Source organism: Triticum aestivum, chromosome 1B (genome assembly GCF_018294505.1).
Source record: "Triticum aestivum cultivar Chinese Spring chromosome 1B, IWGSC CS RefSeq v2.1, whole genome shotgun sequence".
Taxonomy (NCBI): domain Eukaryota; kingdom Viridiplantae; phylum Streptophyta; class Magnoliopsida; order Poales; family Poaceae; genus Triticum; species Triticum aestivum.
In genome coordinates, this window is record NC_057795.1 from 4,242,007 (window position 1) to 4,263,341 (window position 21,335).

The 21,335-nt window shown below is 40.7% G+C and overlaps 2 protein-coding genes across 2 annotated transcripts in view; one reads left to right on the forward strand and one right to left on the reverse strand.

The window, feature by feature from the left end:
• The window catches only part of LOC123102700 (vacuolar protein sorting-associated protein 60.1), a 69,013-nt gene that overhangs the window by 21,200 nt on the left and 26,478 nt on the right, over window positions 1-21,335 (reverse strand). The window lies entirely within an intron of this gene.
• On the forward strand, window positions 1,411-19,948 carry LOC123102691 (uncharacterized). Its single transcript, XM_044524113.1, has 7 exons — window positions 1,411-2,556; window positions 4,473-5,006; window positions 6,749-7,234; window positions 10,919-11,431; window positions 16,405-16,938; window positions 17,057-17,632; window positions 17,752-19,948. Exons 1-7 carry the CDS (start codon window positions 1,462-1,464, stop codon window positions 19,744-19,746), a joined length of 5,733 nt encoding a protein of 1,910 aa, XP_044380048.1. The 5' UTR covers window positions 1,411-1,461; the 3' UTR covers window positions 19,747-19,948.

Genomic DNA, 21,335 nt, shown 5'->3' on the forward strand with positions numbered 1-21,335 from the left:
GCACGCCCGCCACAGGCTGGAACTAGATTGGGATCGAATCGTCGCTGGACCGCCACAAGTAGCCGCCTCCAGACCTATCAACCCCGGCGGAAGGTACGCTATCACCGCCCTGTCCGGGGCCGGCAATCCGGGATCCTTGCACCCCAGATCGATCAACGCCCCTTGCCGAAGCCGCCCTCCACGCAGCACCGCCAAGCGATGCCATGCCGCCAGGAGAAGCACCTGAATGAAGAGGACGTGCATCTGATCCGATCAGCCGCCATGTGCTTGCCCATGGCCGTGAGGCGCCAAGGCCCCGCCGTCCCCATCTCTTGTGGCGAATGGGATTTCCAGCAGCCTCCCCAGGGGACGACGAGGGGAGAGGGAGGATGGAGGGCTGGTGACGGGTGGCGACTAGGGTTTCTCCTCCGGTCGCCCTGAGGGAGGCGACACGAGGGAGCGTTCTAAGCAAAATAGCGCCGACCTCAAAATATGCTATTAGCATTGCTATATCGTGCTATAGCGTGCTATTAGCGAGACTTTGTACACCATTATATTTAGCGAGTCCATTCTCATTATGCTATAGCGTGCTATTAGCGGCGCTATAGCGCGCTATTTTTTTCAGTGGTTTGTACATTCACTCCCCCAACCAGGTGAGTTAGGCTCACTCCCTCAAACTTAAAGGGCTTTAAAATAATGATCGCAACTTGCTGATGCACAGGGGATCAATTAATGAGGCCATCACGTTAACCGAACGTGCCACTGATTCCTCGGTGTAGATGCACAGCGGATCAACTTGCTGATGCACAGATTTCATTAAGACCTATATCCAAGTCTTGTAACAACCGAGTTGGGTACTGTACTAGACTGTTTGTTAGCAATACATCTTGTGTCTCAAACTAAATTTTGAGATACTATTTGATCATAAGTAAAGTATTATGTATTTTTAAGAGATATAGTAGGGAAATATAATGTATTACTAGTTGCCCCATGGCAGAAATACTTGGTTCAGAGTTGCAAAGCATACTTTCATATGGTTGAGACATTTTTGGAAGAAAAAAAATGTAACCACCCATTATTTCAACTAAATTTTGGAGGATTTTGAGCTTAACGATACTGATTTCTGAAACTTGTTTCTAATGCAACCGTGGCTTTTTCGGATTATTAGCTCTTGGCACCGTCAAATGTGGAGGACTTCAGATGGCAGATCGAGTTGCGCAAAAATCAAGGTCAAACAATTGGGAATAGTGATGGCACTGGAGTGCCAGCTAATTTCTGAGTAAAATAATATTGAGCCAGTTGTAGTATGATAGAAACCAGTCTTTGAGCTCTTGCTGATAGCTAGATCTCTCCTTTGGCAGGCCAGCAGGCCCCTTTTATAAACCCACCTCCAGAAGCTTATGAACACACAAATCTCAGATCCAGCGCATATCACTTGCTGCTACCTAACTTGCTAGCTGCAGCTACACCACACCACAAACCATGGCGGAGTTTGCTCTTGGTCTGACCAAGACGGCGGTGCAGGGCACGCTGAACAGCGTGAAGTCGGCCATCGAGGAAGAGGGGAAGCTGAGGGTGCGTGTGCAGGATGACCTGGTGTTCATCTCCGGTGAGTTCCGGATGATGCAGTCTTTTCTGAAAGCCTCCAATGCGGGGGGGCGTGCATCCCAGAGCGAGGTGATGCAGGCATGGGTGAAGCAGCTCCGTGACCTGGCCTTCGAGGTGGAGGACTGCGTCGAGTTTGTGGTCCACCTCGACCAGCCATCGCCCTGGGATTTTGTGCGGCGCCTGACCTCGCCTCTCATGTGCATGGGAAGGCGGCCGCTGCCGCTGGATGTGGCGGTGGCGGATATAAAGCAGCTCAAGGTGAGGGTGGAGGACCTAAGCCAGAGGAACACACGCTACAACCTCTTCAGTACCAGTGGCGGCGATGGCGGTGGCAACGACTCCTCAGATCAGCAGCAGCTAATGCATGTTGCGGGTACTATTACTAGTAGTACACCGGCGACAATGGAGGTATTCCCCTTCCTAAGGAAGGTTTGGGAGTCCACGGGAAAGCTGATCCACACCAACGGTGAGCTCAAAAGGTTGATTGACTGTGAAGGCAGGGAGCTCAAAGTGATCTCGCTATGGCGAAGTCAGCAGGCTGATGTTGTTGGTGAACTTGGGTGGGTGACTATTGCGAAGAAGGCTTTTGATGACCCAGAAATCTGCCAAGAATTCAAGAATCGCACCTGGGTAAAGCTGAGTACTCATCATCCTTTTAACCCGGTAGAGTTTCTCAACAATTTACTGAGTCATTTCACTACATCTCGTCACCACCGGCATGACAATATATCCGAGCTTATGCTGCAAGTCAGCCGACACAGGTATCTCATTGTCCTAGAGACAGAGTTATCTAGTGTTGCAGAGTGGGATGCCATCAAAAGGTGCCTTCTGGACGACAAAAATGGCAGTCGAATTGTCATCTCCACCAAGCATTTGGGAATTGCCCTTGTCTGCACGGGGGACCCGTACCAAGTATCAGAGCTTAAACGCTTCTCTTATGATCGATCACTTTGTGCCATTTTACCGAAGGTAAGTATATATGCGGTTAGTTAGATAATTAGTTCTTTTTTGTTAAGGAGTATTAATATTTGGTTAGGTGTCCATATTAGTTTGGATTTCCGTTCCTATATTCCAAGTCCCTTGTTCTATATATACTAGATGATGCCCCGCATGTTGTCGCAGGAATGTTTGCAATATATTTTGGTGGGATTTTGGTTATATAGAACATGAATATTTGAAATAATAATATATACTAGATGATGCCCCGCATATTGTTGCCGGAATGTTTTGCAATATATTTCAGTGAGATTATGGTTACATGGAACATGAATATTTGAAATAATAATTCTCAAACTAATAGAAAAATTAAATATAAATAGCATAATAGAATGGAAGTTCATATCCATGAATGTTTGCATATTGAGGTGGATTTTTATTATGCTCAGTTGCATGTTAAGGTGAGCCTTTCCCCATGCATATTGAATGATGAGGTGATAGCATGCTTGCATGTTGAGAGAAATATGTAAGTGGAGGCTAGCTATTTAGATAATAGAAGATGCCCCATGACATATGCAACAGGATTAGTTGCTCCTCTAACATTTTGTACTATATTTTCACTTATACTATACTTACAGATTTAGTGAAAGGGTGCGTGCCATAAAAGTCTACATGCCCAATCAGTATACTAATATATTTGTGGTAAAGGTTTTGAAATATTGAATGCATGTACATTTATGCACATCATATGTTGGAATAGGGAGAGTATCTAACTATCCATCATATATATATATAAATAATGTTGACTCGACTAGTAGTAAAATATATAAGGCGGCTGTTTTCATTGGTTAACATAAGTGTAATTTAACCAACTATACATATGTATGGCTAACACATCGATGGAAGACCAGAGTACTATATTAGTTTTTATTTATTATACCGAAAATCCATCTCTGCACCCATGCCGATGAAAAAAATTAAAACAATTATTAGAAAAAATCAAAAAGTTCCAACTTTTTTGTGCGGTAGACAATTTAATGCGTGAGGTCCGCTTCAATTTTCAAATCGTTCGACATCTGAGGCGCGCTGAGCAAAAAGGACGAATTGGAGGTCTATAAGAAATTTAGTGTTCATGTACTGTTTTGGCCCGATTTGTCTTTTTTGCTGAGAGCTACTCATATGTCCAAATGACTTGAAATTAGGAGCAGGCCTTAGGCATCAAGTTTCTTACAGCACAAATTGTTTTTGGAATTCTTTATTTTTTATTTTTTATGAATTGTTTTCTAACCGGGTGCAGATGAGCCTGGGCTCCAATTTATTACTCCCTCCGTCCGGAAATACTAGATATCAAAATGAATAAAAGGAGATGTATCTAGACGTATTTTAGTTATAGATACATCCCTTTTTATCCATTTTGATGATATAAGTATTTTTGGACGAAGGGAGTACTTGTTATTTTATCTTTCTATATATGCTACTTAATATTTCAATTGATTAAAGAGGGCTGGGGATGATTCTTGCGTACAGTAAGTAAAATAGAAAGAACTAAGGTACACACAAAGCATTAGTTCAGCAAGCTAGTCCTAATTAATTAAGGTGCAAGTACCATGATTTTCCCAAAAAGTAATCACTCGGCCTCTGTATGGATTGATGTTCCCAGCCATCTTTTGTCGATGTTGTTCATACTCCCTCCGTCCGGAAATACTTGTCGCATAAATGGATAAAAATGGATGCATCTAAAACTAAAATATGACTAGGTACATCTATTCCTCCGACAAGTATTTCGGGACGGAGGGAGTATATTATAGCTAGCTTTAGTTAAACACGGATTGCTGCTTTGGGCTCCACTTGGCAGCAAGTAGGATTGTTTAGTTTCTGATTGATATATTTTACTACTATGTATGTAGTCAGAAGATTAATTTCGTGATCAGTTTACTTAATTGCTGCAGGGTTATGGGCATCGCATCGGCATGGGTGAATTATTTTGGCAATTAAGACGACGACAGTTTGGTGTTATCTCCTTGTTGGGGCGGACCTATCGAGAGATACCATCATTAATAGTTGAACTGTACTCCTACCGTGTCCGCAGGTATAGGGTATTCGACGGAGTGAAATTTAAATACTATTGCCGCTTTGATGTTAGTACTAAAGATGGGCCGTTGAAACCGGTTGACTTGGCTCTGTCCATACTTGTGCAATCATGTTCCGAAGATGATCAAGAAGAGGAATGTAAAAAGATCAGGGAGACGGAAATTTCTGAAGATGTTATCATTGGAAAAGCTCGTAATTTTCTGACTGAGCACGATTGCCTCCTCTTAATCACGAACCTGGAGTCTAGTACAGATTGGAACTTGATTAAGCATCATTTCTTATGTGAGTCTACTAGAGGCTACATCATTGTTATTACAAGTAAACAAAGTGTAGCCACACACTGTGTAGATCACAAAAAACATCTGGTGCTCGACATGGAAGAACTGATGAAGGTATGTGTGTAATTTAAATAGGAAAAACAAAGTAAATTAACATGTGACAGAAAAAGTTTACATGCTCAATCAGTATACTTTTGTATATAAATTTGTCATAAAAGTTTTGAAATGCCAATTGCACTTTCTTAAGTAGTATTAGTATAGGTCTAGGTCTTTTTGCGTAGTCGTACTAGTCTAGATTTCCTTCATTGTTTCCCATGCCTATTGAACTATATATATGCCCCGTGCGCTATGCAATACAATCAAGTTGCAGCCATAACCAGTGGCGGACCTAGATCTTGACCAGATTAGACATAGAGTACTAGACAAAAAAGATTTACATTTTTAGACGGGGTGCCGGCGCACCCACCGATACCAATTTGGATCAGATCGATCTGCCTCATGCACGCTCTGGTAACCTTGTCATGTTGTTCCCGCATGTCCTCACCACCGACCTACTGGGATGCTGCTCCAGCCAACTCCTTGCCCGCCCAGGGACCAGGATATGTCGGCATTGCCGCTTTGCTTATTGCCTGCAGCCCCATGACACCACACCTCACATGGTCTCCGCCCGTTCACACCTGATTGTCAATCGCACGGTTTCACCGATCTCGACATTTTCTACATCCAACGCCATCCCGTGTGGCCCTCCCCTGCAACTCCATGTGGCTACTCACCTCCTATAGTATGGCTCTCTCTGGCCGGTTGCACCACTCCTACTCGATTGCAGGTTGTCTGCCCCGATGCTCCCTATACCTAGTGCTCCTGCTGCTAAGCTAATGTGGGGCCTGGGCGCTCGTAACAAGCCTTTCATGCATTGTCTTCTCTGATGAGCCATCTTCTCGTTATCTCCCTTTTGCTTGATTCGATGGGTTTTTGAAGACTCTCCATGCTATGAAGACACTATGAAGACACGATTTTTTGTGTTTTTAACAACTATGTTTTTAGCGTTACACTTCTTTAAATGCAATGTTGAAGCATAGACAGCATTTGACCGGGGAGGTAAGGAGTATTAGTATAGGTCTCTCTCTCTTCACGCAGTCATGTTAGTCTAGATTTCCTTCCTTGTACCATAGGTCTATTGTACTGTATATTTTCACCATCTTCTACCTATGTATGTCGATGTGTAGAAAACTATATAGGCTATTTTGATTGGCTAATGCAAAATTTGACCAACTATAAATATATTTGCTTAATTTGTGTGATATGACAAAATCATATTTATAAATTAGATTTTTATTTTTATTTAGAATCTAGCAAAGACACATTCATTAGATGGAGGCAAGATTAGTATATTAGTTTAATTAATTACTTAATGTGTTTGTCTTTTATATATTCTACTTAATTTTACCATTACTTTGGATGTTTTACTTGTCTTGTAAAAGTTGAACCAGTCGAAATGGGATTGGAGAACCCCCCCCCCCCCTGCACCAGCCCCATTGGTTTAGAAAGTATTGAAAATGATTCTTGCCCATACTGAGTAAAATAGAATGAAATAAGGTACACATATAGCATTATAGCAAGCTAGCGAGTAATAATTAATTAAGGCACATGCTCGGCCAATGCATCTACTGATGCACCCAACATCATTTTGACAATGTTGTTTGTATATTATTATTCCTACCACTGCATGTTTAGATACTCTACAAGTTTGGTAATATATACAATTAGCTCTAGTTAAAACACGTAGGAAGTGGGTATGTAGCGGCCCAATTTAATTGGGTGATTAAATTCTTGATCAGTTTACTTAATTATTGCAGGGTTGTGGGCATCGAATCGGCATGAGTGAGTTATTTTGGAATCTAAAACAACATGATGGTGTTGTATCCTTGTTCTGTCAAACTGATCAGGAGAGATCACAGTTAATGGATACACTATACTCCTGCAAGTATAGGGTATTCGACGGAGTGAAATATGGGTTGTTCAAGCTGGTTGACTTGGCTCTATTCATACTTGCGCAATCACACCCAGAAGATAAACAAGAAACTGAATGTCAAAAGCTTATTAGGGAGGTGAAGAATGACAACGAAATAATTAAATTGGGTCATCAGTTTCTGATTGAACACAATTGCCTTCTTTTTATCACAAACCTGGACTCCACCACGGATTGGGACTTGATTAAACAAGAACTCTTATGTGATGATACTATAGGTTACATTGTTGTTATTACAAGTGACCGAAGTTTTGCCACACATTGTGTCGATCAAAAACATGATTGTGTGATCGATGTAGAAGACCTAATGAAGGTATGTGCTTACTTTTAATAAGAAAAAATAAAGTAAATTAACATGTGATTTTCACTTGTAATGTATAGCTATCAATTTATTAGAAGATGGCATAAAAGTATACATGCCCAATCAGTACTTCTGTATATATTTGTTGTAAAATTTGAAAATGTTGACTACACCTTATTATTTGTAATAAGGAGAGTATCTAACTATACATCATATAGGTAACTACCTAGACCCGCTGGAGAATATACTAGGCCTATTTTTTGATTGGCGCAATTCAAATTTAATAACTTATAAATATATTTGGCTAATTTGTACTCTATACTCTATACAACTACATCACAATTATAAGTAAGCATCTTAATCCTAATTTAGAATGTGGCTAATACACCTTCATCCGATGGAAGGCAAGATTAGTATATTAGTTTTTCTTATTACATATTGTTTCAATCTTTCTATGTGTGCTACTTAGTGTCACGAGTGATTCGGATCGATTAAAAAGAGCAAGAAAGTAAACAAGAAAGAAATAAGGTACTCCCTCCATTGTTTTTCGTCCGCGTATTAGATTTGGTCAAAGTCAAGCTCTCTAAATTTTGATAAATTTTATAAACAAAAATATTAACATGTACAATAACAAATCAATGCCACTAGATTCATTACTGAATGTACTTTCACATCATATAGATTTGTTACAGTAAATGTTTATTTTTTTATAAACTTGGTCAAACTTTATGAAGTTTGACTTCATCAAATCTATATGTGGAGTAAATAAAAATAGAGAGAGTACACACATAGCATTGAACTAGCTAGTGATAATTAATTGATTAAGGTGCATGTCTAGAATTTTTTGCAAAAGGAAATCACCATGCCTCTACATCAACTATATATATACGCTAATGTAAGCGAGCGCGCAAAATGCCTTCGCGTGTGCTCTGGCCTAATTAGGTGGGCGGGTCGTATCAGGAGTATGCGCGTTTGAGGGTAAAAGTGTTTGTGAGAAAAAGTAATGGATTTAATTTGGTTACCATGCATCGTCCGCGATGTCCCGACTCGTAGGTCACTAATTTTTCGCGGTAATATAGATAGAAGAGATGGTAATGGACTAGAATTCTTTACCAAGCAATGAGATGGTTCGGTACCTTGGACTCGTACACATTTCAAATGCATTCTATTATGTAGTAACGAATTACTACATGCTACTAATTGTTAGCAGTAAAAATGATGAAGTGGACGGTAGTAATGAAACAAATTTTTTTACCAACAAACAAATTAGAGATGCTTCAATCCTGGAGCGGATGCTAAACGGCGTAAAACTAGCCTGCTATATAGTAACGCATTACTACATGTGACTTCTCTTTAACAATACACGCCCCTGCTTTGTTAACGTATTACTCCATTCTATTATGTAGTAACGAATTACTACGTAATCATTAATTGTTAGCAATAAAAAGAGTGGAGTAGATGGTAATGAATAAATTGTTTTACCAAGGAACGAATTAGATATGCTTCAATCGCATGGTAAACGTATTATTGCTATGTAGTAACACGTGGACCAGAATGTATAATTGTTTTTCACGGAGGATCGGGAACTGGCAAAGCGTGTGGACCAATATTGATCGTAAATTGTTATGATGGAATTTTCACGACGCGCGCCCTTCAGGCAAGTTAGCGCGTACTGGCCGACCGGAGCGTACGCTAAGAGGTAATGCGCTCAGGCTTAGTTTAGCATGTCTATATTTCGCGCTATTCGTCATCCTTGGTGGGGAATAATTATTTTTCACCCCCTCTCTATTTTGACATCAATGCAACGTATTTTTACGTTTCTTAAATTTTATCTTGTTTCATACATAAAAAGAGAACATAAAAAAATATGTACAGACCGTAAAAAACATTTTATGTTGTAAAATTGTGAATATAAAAACATAGTGTAGAACATACATAAAATGTGATTTTTCTGGTTTTATAACCTATATACACGGTGGCGCTAAAGTGAGTGCGTGCTTAAAATGCTAATCCTGCGCTCTGGATAGGCTAAGCGCACCGCTAGGTCAAACCAACTAATCATCTTTCCCTTTCTATAGTTAAATCCGTAGCAAAAAAAAATAATGAAATTAAATTCGTTACTATGTGCATGCCGTACCATCCGCCCCGCCCTGTACCACCTACTCTCCTAATGACTTGTAGTAAACTTCCTGCTAAACAGAGTAACTGAATTAATCCAGTTACCAGCACACGAAACACTTTCTCGTAAACGTCAGTGATTGCCCGTAAAAGGCCAACACCTTCTAGTAATGGTGTAAACTCTTTACCATGCAACCCTGAGCCTAGTTGCTTGCAATTTGCATCCATATGATGTTAATTTTTACTCTTTACAAGTTGTACATAACCTAATTTGATAGTAAGAAAAGAACTTGTAGTAATATCATAGTAAACTAGTAAAAGAAATACTATTTTACCACTCAAACTAGGCATGAGATTTGATAGTAAACCACTATGTGCTTTGTAGTAAAGATGCCACACTCTGTTTGACCCTATTTTTGGTTGACTTTTGATGGTAATATGCTTAGTGCTTGGTGGTAAATATAATAGATTGTTTTACCACCCACTACTACAAGGAGAAGCTTCGATAGTAAACGACCGTATTTTATAGTAAAAATGGTTGACTTCCTTATTACTAAATTTTGGACTGATATTTGATGGTAATACAATCTGTGTTCCATAGTAAATTTTACCACCCACTGGGTCACGGAAGGGATTTCCACGCGGTGGATTAAATTAACTGCTTGGTTCGCATGGCGTGGGCGGAGCGTGCAGTATAAGGTACTATACGCTCACATAGGAGGGAAGTGGCTTTTTCCCCTTTTAAATTAAGAAAAAACATGTCAAGACTACCGAGGCAAGACTAGTGAACTGCACGCCTTTAAGGACAATTTTTAAGCTATGCACGATAAGAGTGGGGAATGTGAACACGAGAATAGTGAACTGCAATTTTTTTTCTAGAGCCAGGGAGTAACTTTTTGGACTACAAAGTAATACCATTTCTTAGTTTGCCTCCTAGGCATGGTTATGACATTGTCGGTGCGATGCATGGTGTAGATGGCTCATTGGGGAAGAAGTTAACTCATGGGCGATGGTTCCCTGGGCGGAGAGGTGGCACGTGAAGGGTCGAGGAAGGTGGGTGGTGCACGACAATGCGGTGCCGGCGGGAATATTGGAGGAGGTTCGGGCTGGCCGTGGGACTTGTGGAAAGTCGGTCGTTGGCGGGGGATCTTTTTTCTTACGTGTAGTTCGCTTTGGTCCACGGGTTTCGTTTGGTGATTTTTTTTACAGTTCCAAATGCCTCTACGATAAACCTAGTTCATGCAAAATCAAGTTAAGCACTCAAAGCTGGTTTATGTGGCAAAATTTGTACCCTTGAGTTCGTATTCGAAAGAAGTTTTCAGTGGTATAATTTTTGAGTCACCTAACATATTTATTATGTGTGTAATTTGCTATAAGAACTGAATTTTAAAATACATGAGCACCCTATTCATTGTAATGGACTAGCTAGCTTTATCTCAAACGTGTGCTGCTGTTTTGGGCTCCACATGGTAGCAAGTAGGTTTGTTCAATTTATCATTGATATCTTCTAGTACCACATATGTAGTGGAACCAATTTAGTTGGCTTAATTTCTTCATCACTTTACTCAATTCTTGCAGGGTTGTGGGCATCGTGTCATCATGAATGAATTATTTTGGCAATCTCCTTGTCCAGGAAAACAAGGTGTTATCTCCTTGTTCTGGCAGATCGATGAAGAGAGATCACAATTAAGGGATGAATTGAACTCCTATCAGACCCGCAAGTATAGGATATTTGACGGGAAGAAATTTGAACATTGTTTCAACTTCATTGATATTGAAGATGGGCAGTTCAAATTGGTTGACCTGGCTCGGTTCGTACTTGCGCAAGTGGACCCAAAAAGAGGTGAAGAGTCTAGTGGGGAGAATAGTGAACTGTTTATAATTGAAGAGAGTCGTAAGTATCTGACTGAACACAATTGCCTCCTCTTTATCACAAACCTGAAGACCACAGATTGGGACTTGATTAAGCAACACCTCTTATGCAAGTCTACTAGATGTTACATTGTTGTTATTACAAAAGACCGAAGTGTGGCCGAATATTGTGTAGATGGCAAACAAGATCAGGTGCTCGATGTTGGAGTTCTAAAGAAGGTATGTGCATAATTCTAATAGGAAAAATTAAGAAAATTAACATGTGATATTCACTTATAATATGTACCCATAGATTTATTAGAAGGACATGTGACGTACATGTATACATGCCCACTTGGTACTTTTGTATATATTTGTTGTAAAAATCTAGAATGTTTACCGCACATATTTATATGCACCTTACTGTTGGAATAGGGACAGTGTCTGACTATCCGTCATATATGTAATTACCTAGACCCGCAGGTAAATACATAGGCCCTATTTTAATTGGCACAATTCTACTTAACCAACTATAAATATACTCCCTCCGTTCGAAAATACTTGTCATCAAAATGCATAAAAGAAGATGTATCTAGACGTATTTTAATTCTACATATATCCTTTTTTATTCATTTTGATGACAAGTATTTCCGGATGGAGGGAGTATACTTTTCATCCCTCAATTCTTCGCGAAGTCTAGATTTGGTATCTCAACTCTAAAACTGGACAACTTGCACCCTTAACTACTGAAACCGGACAAGATTCATCCCTGGTCACGGTTTGACCGGTTTTGATGCTTCCCACCCCGGTTTTGACCGTGCCGACTCAAATTTGCGTACCTTTTCCAATTTCGCTTAATGTTTTCAAATTAGGGTACTTTTTTAAAACACGTGAACTTTTTAAAAATTTGCGTACTTTTCCGAATCCGCGTACTTTTTCCAAGTTCGCGTACTTTTCAAAAGTTCATGTGGTTTTTTCAAATTCATGTATTTTTTAAAAATTGACGTACTTATTCATATTCGCGTACATTTTTTCAATTTGATAAAATTACACGAACTTGAAAAAATACACTGGTTTGAAAAAGTACACAATTTCAAAATATTTCACAGATTTGAAAAATGTATGTGTATTTTTGAAAAAATTGCGCGACCTTGGAAAAACTATGTGAATTTGAAAAGAGTATGTGAATTTCAAAAAGTTCACGGATATGAAAAAATTACATGAATTTGAGTCAGCACCGGTCAAAACCGGGGTCAGTCAGAACCAAAACCGGTCAAGATCGAGACCAAGGACGAACCTTGTCCGGTTTCATTAGTTGGGGGTGCAAGTTGTCCGGTTTCGAAGTTGAGGGACCAAATCTAGACTTCACCAAGAGTTGAAGGATGAAAAGTATACTTTTCTCTTTTTACTCTGATACAACAAGATCACAATTATAAGTACTTTAATCTTAATTTAGAATTTGGCTAACACACCTTCATTAGATGGAAGGAGAGAGTTGTATATTAGTTTTCTTTCATCATTTGTCGTTTTTTTTTGTCTAAGCTACTTAAAGGGACTATTAATTTGGAACCACCCCACCCAATCAGGCCTCGTAAACGTATTTGGACACATGGTAATGAACCTACAATTGAATGCTAATACATTTTAGAGGAGACCAAAATGGTAATTGTGGTACGGGGTCGAAACTGGCTAATTACTACTAGCTGCTATGTGTTAATTGTATTACGGTATGGTCCCAGTTGTTATAACTGGTAAATGGAACAATCCCACTACCATTGGATTATCACTAGTTAGTACTCCCTCCGTCCCAAAATAAGTGTCTCAACTTTGTACTACCTTTAGTACAAATCTGTGCTAAGCTCAAGACACTTATTTTAAGACGAAGGGAGTACTAGTTTACTACTCTCTCCGTTCCTAAATATTTTCTTTTTAGAGATTTCAAATGGACTACCACATACGGATATATATAGACATATTTTAGAGTGTAGCTCATTTTGCCCCATATGTAGTCACTTGTTGAAATCTCTAGAAAAACAAATATTTAGGAACGGAGTGAGTACTAGGCTTGATTTATCGTGCATGCATGTGAAGTCTGTGATAGTAATTCATTACTATAACTGGACCTCTCTGCACATAGAATAAGCATGTTGCGCTCGGCCTCTCTGCGCACTTCCATATGGACACGCTATAATATCAAGCATGTTGCTTGGCCAGTACAGCCCACCACCGTGCTATAGCATATGAAGGTAAAACCAATAGCAAATGTTTTAAAAGATTTAATTTCTATTAGGTTTTTAGTGCGGCCAGCCTCCGCTCGTCGCAGTATTCCCTAATCACGGTAAGGCCTTGTACAATGTAAGGCATCTAGGTGAGGTGCTTAAAGAAAATAAATCGGTATTTCTTTGCCATAGTGCTTATTTGTAGAGGATAGGCATTTAATTAGGCGTCTCTCCTATCAAAATAGACAAAGGTGTTTCAGAAAAATTCAGATTATTTTTCTAAGCACTTTCCTAAGCATATATCATTGTACAAGGCGTAAAATGCTAGCAATGTATGGTAACGGAATCAAATTGCTTTACCAGATCGATTCCATGCACGCACTATGCCCAAGTGCCCCACGGCTCCTACCACTAATCTCCACTTGTTCAAAAGAACTTAAGGTTCTCATTTCACATGTTCCTCGTCCAACCTCCGTGTATACTTCCCTCTTTTTCCCTCTCTTTTTTCATTTTTTATCCCATATCTGATTTTTCTCTGATCTATTTTCCCTAAAATAGAACCAATTGTCCTACGTTTCATCAACTTATAAAAATAAAATAAATTAATCTTTGGTAAGTCAAGAAATTCATACCAAATAAGTTTTGAATAATAAGGTGGCAAGTAAATCATGATGATTGCATACAAAAGTTGCCAAGATTTTAGTGCATTAATGTAATATAGACTTGTAGTCACGGGCTAATCTACTATAATGTTTATACTCTCGTTACAATGAACGAACAATTATTTAGTCATGGTAAAAAAGATTGGCATGTATTGTAACAAAAATAAAATCATTACGAGGGACGACTACAAGCACTAGAGCGAGCCGAAGGCGCGCCACCGTTATTGTGCTTCCCTTGTTGGAATATGGCAAACATTGTTATAGTAGACAATCAGAAAGTCGTTGTAGACCTACAAGATCAGCACACTAGAACAGCAACCACCGCTGATGAAGAGAAGCATAGATCGGAAGAATCCAACCTATTGGCACACAAACAAACGAACTTAGACCGGATTCAAACAGATCCACTAAAGACAAAAGCGGGCCAAATTCCGTGAGATTCGCCGGAGACAAACCTCCACACACCCTACGACAAAAGCTAGAATCAGTGCTGGGACGGAGGCTTGGTGAGGAGAACTTTATTCCATCTTGAGAGAGCCGCCAGCACCTCACCTTTCTGAGCAGTACACAAACCCTAACAAAAATAAAAAACTTCCAATAACGGAGCACTCCTGCCGGCAAAGGCTGAGATCCACCGTGCCTCTATGGCCCTAAGGCTATAGGGGCGGACAGATCAGCGGCGGTGCCAGCAGGAGGCAGAGGAAATCCTAATTGCCTAGTTCCTCATGAGTTGCGAATGGGTACGTTCTTTGATTGTTCTATGATTTGTTGGGAAGGTCTATCTCCCCGAGCCTTAAAATGTAGTAACAATCTACCCAAATGATAAGTGTCACACATCAGATGCGTGGAACCCTCGCCCTAACGTGTTTCGATGACAATTCGAGTCACGCATGCATGGTCAGTTCTAGTGACACGCAAGTTTTTGTCAACAAAAAAACTAAAGCACGAAAGTTGGCATGCTTGCCAACTAAAGTTGCTATTCTCGTATAACTAAATTTTCCATAAAAAAGTTCGGAGTTGCCTGTGCTCATGCCACATGTGCGGCACATATAAGGGTCCATGATCTATAGGTGTTACGTTGTACGATATTAATGGTAAACCTGATGAACACGGTAGTAAACAACAGGTTGGATCTTTTAGTAACAAGTGCATGTGCACGTTAGCAGTGTAAATTGGAATTCGCGTCAACCCCCTCCGCATAAAAAATATAATATATTTTTTGGCACTATGATAGTATCTAAGTGTGTTATATTTTAATACGGAGGGAGTAATAGTTATGTGAAAGTGTGACTTTCCAAAGTAAGTAATATTACAATAAAATGTGAATATCTTATAGTAATTATGCATAGCTCTTTATGGTTAGCATAATACTACTAGCATATTGGTATCTAGTTGATATATTTGTAGTACTTGTAAACATGGCATAGAATGGTAGCAAAAAGTTAGAGTAGATGTTATTTTTTCTATGTACGGTGACGCTTTTACTCTATAGAGATAACTATTTACTATCAACCTAGCAGTCGGAGACCATAAGGCCTATTACTACCGAGGTATTGCTTGATTACTTCTGAAGGCAGCCAGATTACGTTCAATTGGTAATCCAACGTGTGGTGGTTATGTGTGCCTGAAACAGAAAAACCACGCTGGTTTGGTTTGGCCAGAGCACATAATAATTTACTTTGCGCAAAGGCCGATTGGGGCACGTTTAGGGCATTGTCGGCATGATTCATGGCGGCGGCGCCCCGGGGGGAGGTGGGTGGGGGGGGGGGGAGGTGGCACACTGGCGGCGGTTTGGGGAAGGTAGGCGGTGTACCAAGATGCAGGGCCGGTTGGAATGGGTGGAGGAGGTTTTGGCTAGCCGTGGGATATGAGGAAGGTGGGGTTGTGGGTGATTTTTTTTCTTGGGTGCGGAATAATGTCTTAACAGATGCTTGTAGAAAGACACACTATCTATATATACATCCTCCATTTCAATGAATAAAGCGCGCCCACATTTCAGATTTTTTAACTAGAACCATCAATTTAACCAATAAAAGGTGGGTTGTGGCTAAATTTATACTGTTGAATTCATATTGGAAAGAAGTTTCTGTTGACATATATGTTATTGATATAATTTATGATCATAAATGAATTTTAAAATACATGAACGCCCTATTCGTTGGAATGGAGTAGCTAGCCTTAGGTGAAACACATACTGGCGTTTTGGGCTCCACTTGGTAGCTAGTAGGTTTTGTTCAATTTATGATTGATTGCTTTTATTACTACGTATATAGTGGAACCGATTTTGTTGGGGGCTTAATTTCTTGACCAGTTTACTCAAATATTGCTGCAGGGTTGTGGGCATCGCATCGGCATGAGTGAATTATGTTGGCAACTAAGAGGACATCATGGTGTTTTATCCTTGTTTGGGCGGACTGATGAAAAGATATCACAATTATTGGACAAATTGGAATCTTATCGCGTCCGCAAGTATAGGATATTTGACGGATTCAAATTTGATCAGTGTTACCGATATGATGTTCCTAGAGACGGGCAGTGGAAAGTGGTTGACTTGGCTCTGTTCATAGTTGTAAAATCATGGACAATAGATGAACAAGAAACTGAATATAAAAGGCTCATGGCGATGGATAATAGTGACCGCGATATTGCAATAATTGAAATGAGTCGTAAGTTTCTGACTAAACAGAAATGGCTCCTCTTTATCACAAACCTGAAGTCCACCACCGAGTGGAATTCTATTAAAGAACACCTCTTAAGCGAAGATACTAAAGGTTACATTGTTGTTGTTACAAGTGACCAAAGTGTGGCCACACATTGTGTAGATCACAAACAAGATCAGGTGCTCAATATTGAAGATCTGATGAAGGTATGTGCATAATTTAAATAGAACCAAATTAAATTAAAATAACAACAAGTTGATCAATACATATACGCCCTCTACTTATTCTCATGCATATATATACTTTCATGAATCTGATCAGCAGGACCCGAGCGGACTTGCAGATGGTGGAGGCAACACACAGGAAGAAGGTGAATCTGAACCTTATGCCATTGCTCGGGATGAAGATAGAGAGAGGGTCTTTTATGACCTCCATGCTGGTAAGAAGTTGTCTGTGTGGGGAATTGCCGGTCTTGGGAAATCAACTCTTGTCAAACACCATTACAACAAGATAAAGTCTATGCAAGTGTATGTCATGTATGGCTGGGTGGAGGTGCCCCAGCCGTTCAATTTGACGGGCTTGTGTCAGAGATTGCTTCTGGATCTTTTATCAGATAATGTTGATGCAAAGGAAGCTGTAGCAGTTGGTATGTTTGGAGGCCAAGACCCTATTCAAGAGTGTATCAAAATTCTACTAGAACACAAATGCCTCCTTGTTTTCGATGGTCTACAGTCCACGGATGACTGGGACTTGATAAATAAAACCTTGCTATCCCAGCCTATCAGTGGGGGAACTATCATCATTACACGTCAAGAAAGAGTTGCCAGACACTGTTCCGAACACAAGGTTTACGACACCTATGGTTTAGAACCTGATGTAGCCCTTGATCTGTTCACAAAGGTATGCAACTTGTGTGCATGCATATTCTCTCTCTCTCTCTCTCTCTCTCTCTCTCTCTCTCTCTCTCTCTCTTACTGATGATATTTCTTATTCGATTAATTTATTTCTAAATTGTGTAGATAATTTTGAATGGCAAGCCACTGTTCGACGATGCACTGAAGGATTCAGAAATTATGCTCTCCAAGTGTGGTGGGCTTCCAGAAGTAATAATTGCTATTGGAAAACAAATCCACTCAAAGGCACAACATAAAGATTCGTTGTTGCGGATCTTGAAGGAAATAAATAATGACTTCAGGGGATATTTACGGTTGCACCTTCCTATGTTAAGGGGTCTATTTTGTTGGATGCAATCCTACTTTGATACTTGCTCGGATGATCACAAACCATGTATCTTCTATATGTCAATCTTCCCTGCAGACCAACGCATTAGATGGACGCGGTTACTCAGGCGGTGGATCGCCGAAGGTTACTCGCCTACGGAGAAGAAGGCAGCAGATCTCGCATTGGAGCTCATGAAGTCGAGTATAATGTACTATGGGGACGGAAATGAGATATCAATGAGGAGTATGTTCAGGCTCAATGGTTTCTTCCTTGAATACATCAAGTCACAACCAATGGAACATAACCGTGTGTTTGAACTAGACGGGAGTTGCAGCCCCAGCTCGCGGCTCACTGGACAACACCTCACCATAAGAAGCAGCTGGGACAGAGATCGGATTGTATTCAAGAGCCTGGACGTGTCACGGCTACGGTCTTTCACAGTGTTCGGGAAGTGGGACAAATTCCTCATCTGTAACAAGATGAAGCTGCTCCGGGTGCTTGATCTGGAGGGCACTAGTACACCAGATATTCCTTCTAGTGTAAGCAATGATGATCTGGAGAAGATCGCGGAGCTGTTTTCACGCCTCAAGGTCATTTCCCTACGAGGATGCATTAAGGTCACTCGTCTCCCAGATTCAATTGGTGACATGAAGCAACTGCATACTCTGGATGCCAAGAACACCTCTATTGTCGAGCTGCCACCTGCTATCATCACCAAGCTACAAAAGCTGCAGTACATTCGTGTTGGCGCCGGCGACCCAGAAGTTCCCTCAGCACCAGCCGCACCTGTGGCAATATCATCTCCACCAACACCACCACAAGAAGATGGTCATGATGGCACGAGCCTTCTCCTCCGAGCCAAAATAGATTTGTCAGGGGCATCAACAGGAGCATTGGATAGGGCACATAAATCCTGCAGTAGACTGCGGCACTTCAAGGAGGAGGCCATACGCAAGTATGTTACTGCCAGTGGTGGCGGTGTTGGGCTTCTTCGTGCTGCTGCAAAGGGGATTGGGGGGCTGACGGAATTGCGTACACTTGGTGTCGTGAATGTTGCATATGGGCGAGGCGACCACAGCTTTCTTGACGAGCTCAAGAAGCTTACCCAATTGCGCAAGCTCGCGTTGTCCGGCATCACCCGTGAAAACTGGAACAAGTTGTGTTGTGCCATCTCGGGTCACCGCCATCTCGTGATCCTATGGCTGAAACTGCTGCTGCTGAAGGAGGAAAAAGCCAGCTATGACTTTGCCCGTTTCGATTACATCTCGGACCCTCCCATGACCATACAGCGCCTTAAGGTAACGTACACTGGTAATGAAGGTGCTGGCAAAGGTTGTGCGTGGATAACACCAACCTGGATCAAGCAGCTCCGGCAGGATATAAGGTTTTACCATTGGTTAACGGTATCAAGTCAAGAGGACATAGGAGTCCTATATGAAGATGGAGGTGCATTGCCAGGAAGTGATCATGTACATCTTCGTATCAAGCCAATTGAGCAGCGCCTCAGTTTTGATAAAGGGCTTTCATTCAACGTCCTCAGCATTCATTGCAGTGGCTTCAGCTCAACGGTCACTTTTAGAGGTACGCTAGCCTCCGAATTCAAAGTCAAAGAGCTCAACCTTCACTGCTGCAGCTCTTGTGGTGGGTTGAACTGTTTGCGGGTTTGTGGGCTAAAGAATTTACAAAATCTCGAGCACGTCTGGGTAACAGGTCCATGTCGCGACGAGCACGAGCAAGACTTGCTCAAGCAACTTGAGGAGCACCCAAAAAACCCTGAGCTGAAGCGGCTATAACTTGTGATCAGTAGTTGATCGTGTATGCTTGTTTTTTACTTTTTCTTGTAAAATTTACTTTTGTAACTTGTGAGCTGATCATTCATGTAACCTTTTGTAAATTCCAAGGTTTTATTGAGTTCCGTGCCAATATTATTAAGTAGTGTGGTAGTGGTATGGTTGCAACGTTTTCAGGTAGCTACCATACAAATTGTTAGACCAATGTTGCAGCCTGAGTAATACCTGTTGAAGTTGGAGAAGCTCAACTTTGTGGTGTCCTCCGCAACAGCTGTTGATCGACCTATGGGTCACAACACATGATACAAGTGATAAGCTTGAAGCACTGGAGCAGCATTCCAAGGGGGTACTAGACGTACCAATGCTGATCTTTAGTACTACCTCCGCCCAGAATTATTTATGGCTCAAATGCATGTATCTTCCAGCGAAATACGTCTAGACAAATCCATTTGAGCGACAAGTAATTTTGGACAGAGGGAGTAGATTATAAGACCTAGACCTACAATGATGCCTTCTACTGCCTCTGTCTACAAATATAAGATGTCTGATTCCGATGTATATAGATGCATTTTTACTGTGTTTGTTTACTCATTTCAGTGCATATGTAGTTCATGCTGAAATATTCAAAACATCTTATACATGTAGTCTATGTTTACAAAAATCTTTTCCGCAACCGGTACTAAAGCGTGGGAACTAAAGCCCCCCCCCCCTTTAGTGCCGGTTCGGCACGAACCGGGACCAAAGGCCCACCACGTGGCACGTGCCGGCGCCGGGGGCTGGGGCACCTTTAGTCCCGGTTGGTAACACCAAGCATGACTAAAAGGATTAGAGGTTTATGAATTATGGTTGTTTTTTCCTTTTAATTTTGTGTTTTACATTTAATTATTTTTTATTTCAAACATATTTTATGCTACATATATTCCTACATATTCAACTTGGTCACTTGGATATATCCACTTAATCTAATATGTGTTTCTTCCACCCTAATGATATACAACTCATATCACGCATCATCATAATGATGTGTGTGTGTGTATGTGTGTGTGTGTGTGTGTGTGTGTGTGTGTGTGTGTGTGTGTGTGTGTGTGTGTGTGTGTGTGTGTGTGTGTGTGTGTGTAACAACACATCATCATCGTAGTCATATGTACAACTCATCTTGATTGCAGTGATATAACAATCTCACCATTATGATCATCATAAGTTAACCACTACTAGGTAATTAAGGTGCTAGTGATATAACAATCTCACCAATATGATCATCATAAGTTAACCAACTGCACTAGGTAAGGTAGCGGGACCTACTACTCTCTCGGGTAACATAGCATAAAACAGAAAAAAAAAACCTCCTTTTGCGTTATGCAGCATAGAGATCCAACTGTCTCCATTTTGTGGCCTTCGCTGAGCCACTATTTTTCTCCAAGCCTTGATTTTGAGGCATCCATCTGTTTTAGAGGTCGAGTATGCCTATTTGACACCCTCCGACCATGGTCATACACAAACAACTGTCATCTCATCTTCGACAAACATAAATGGAGGCAGAACCACATTCAGGAGCTTCTGTTGAAGAACATAATAGTAACTTATATAGTTAG

What these genes read in the sequence shown, in the direction of transcription:
- LOC123102691 (XM_044524113.1), top strand. Translation starts at nt 1,462, where the DNA reads ATGGCGGAGTTTGCTCTTGGTCTGACCAAGACGGCGGTGCAGGGCACG. An exon ending in ATATTGAAGATCTGATGAAG is followed by an intron (nt 16,939 to 17,056) that starts GTATGTGCATAA and finishes TCTGATCAGCAG; the next exon opens with GACCCGAGCGGACTTGCAGA. An exon ending in CCCTTGATCTGTTCACAAAG is followed by an intron (nt 17,633 to 17,751) that starts GTATGCAACTTG and finishes TAAATTGTGTAG; the next exon opens with ATAATTTTGAATGGCAAGCC.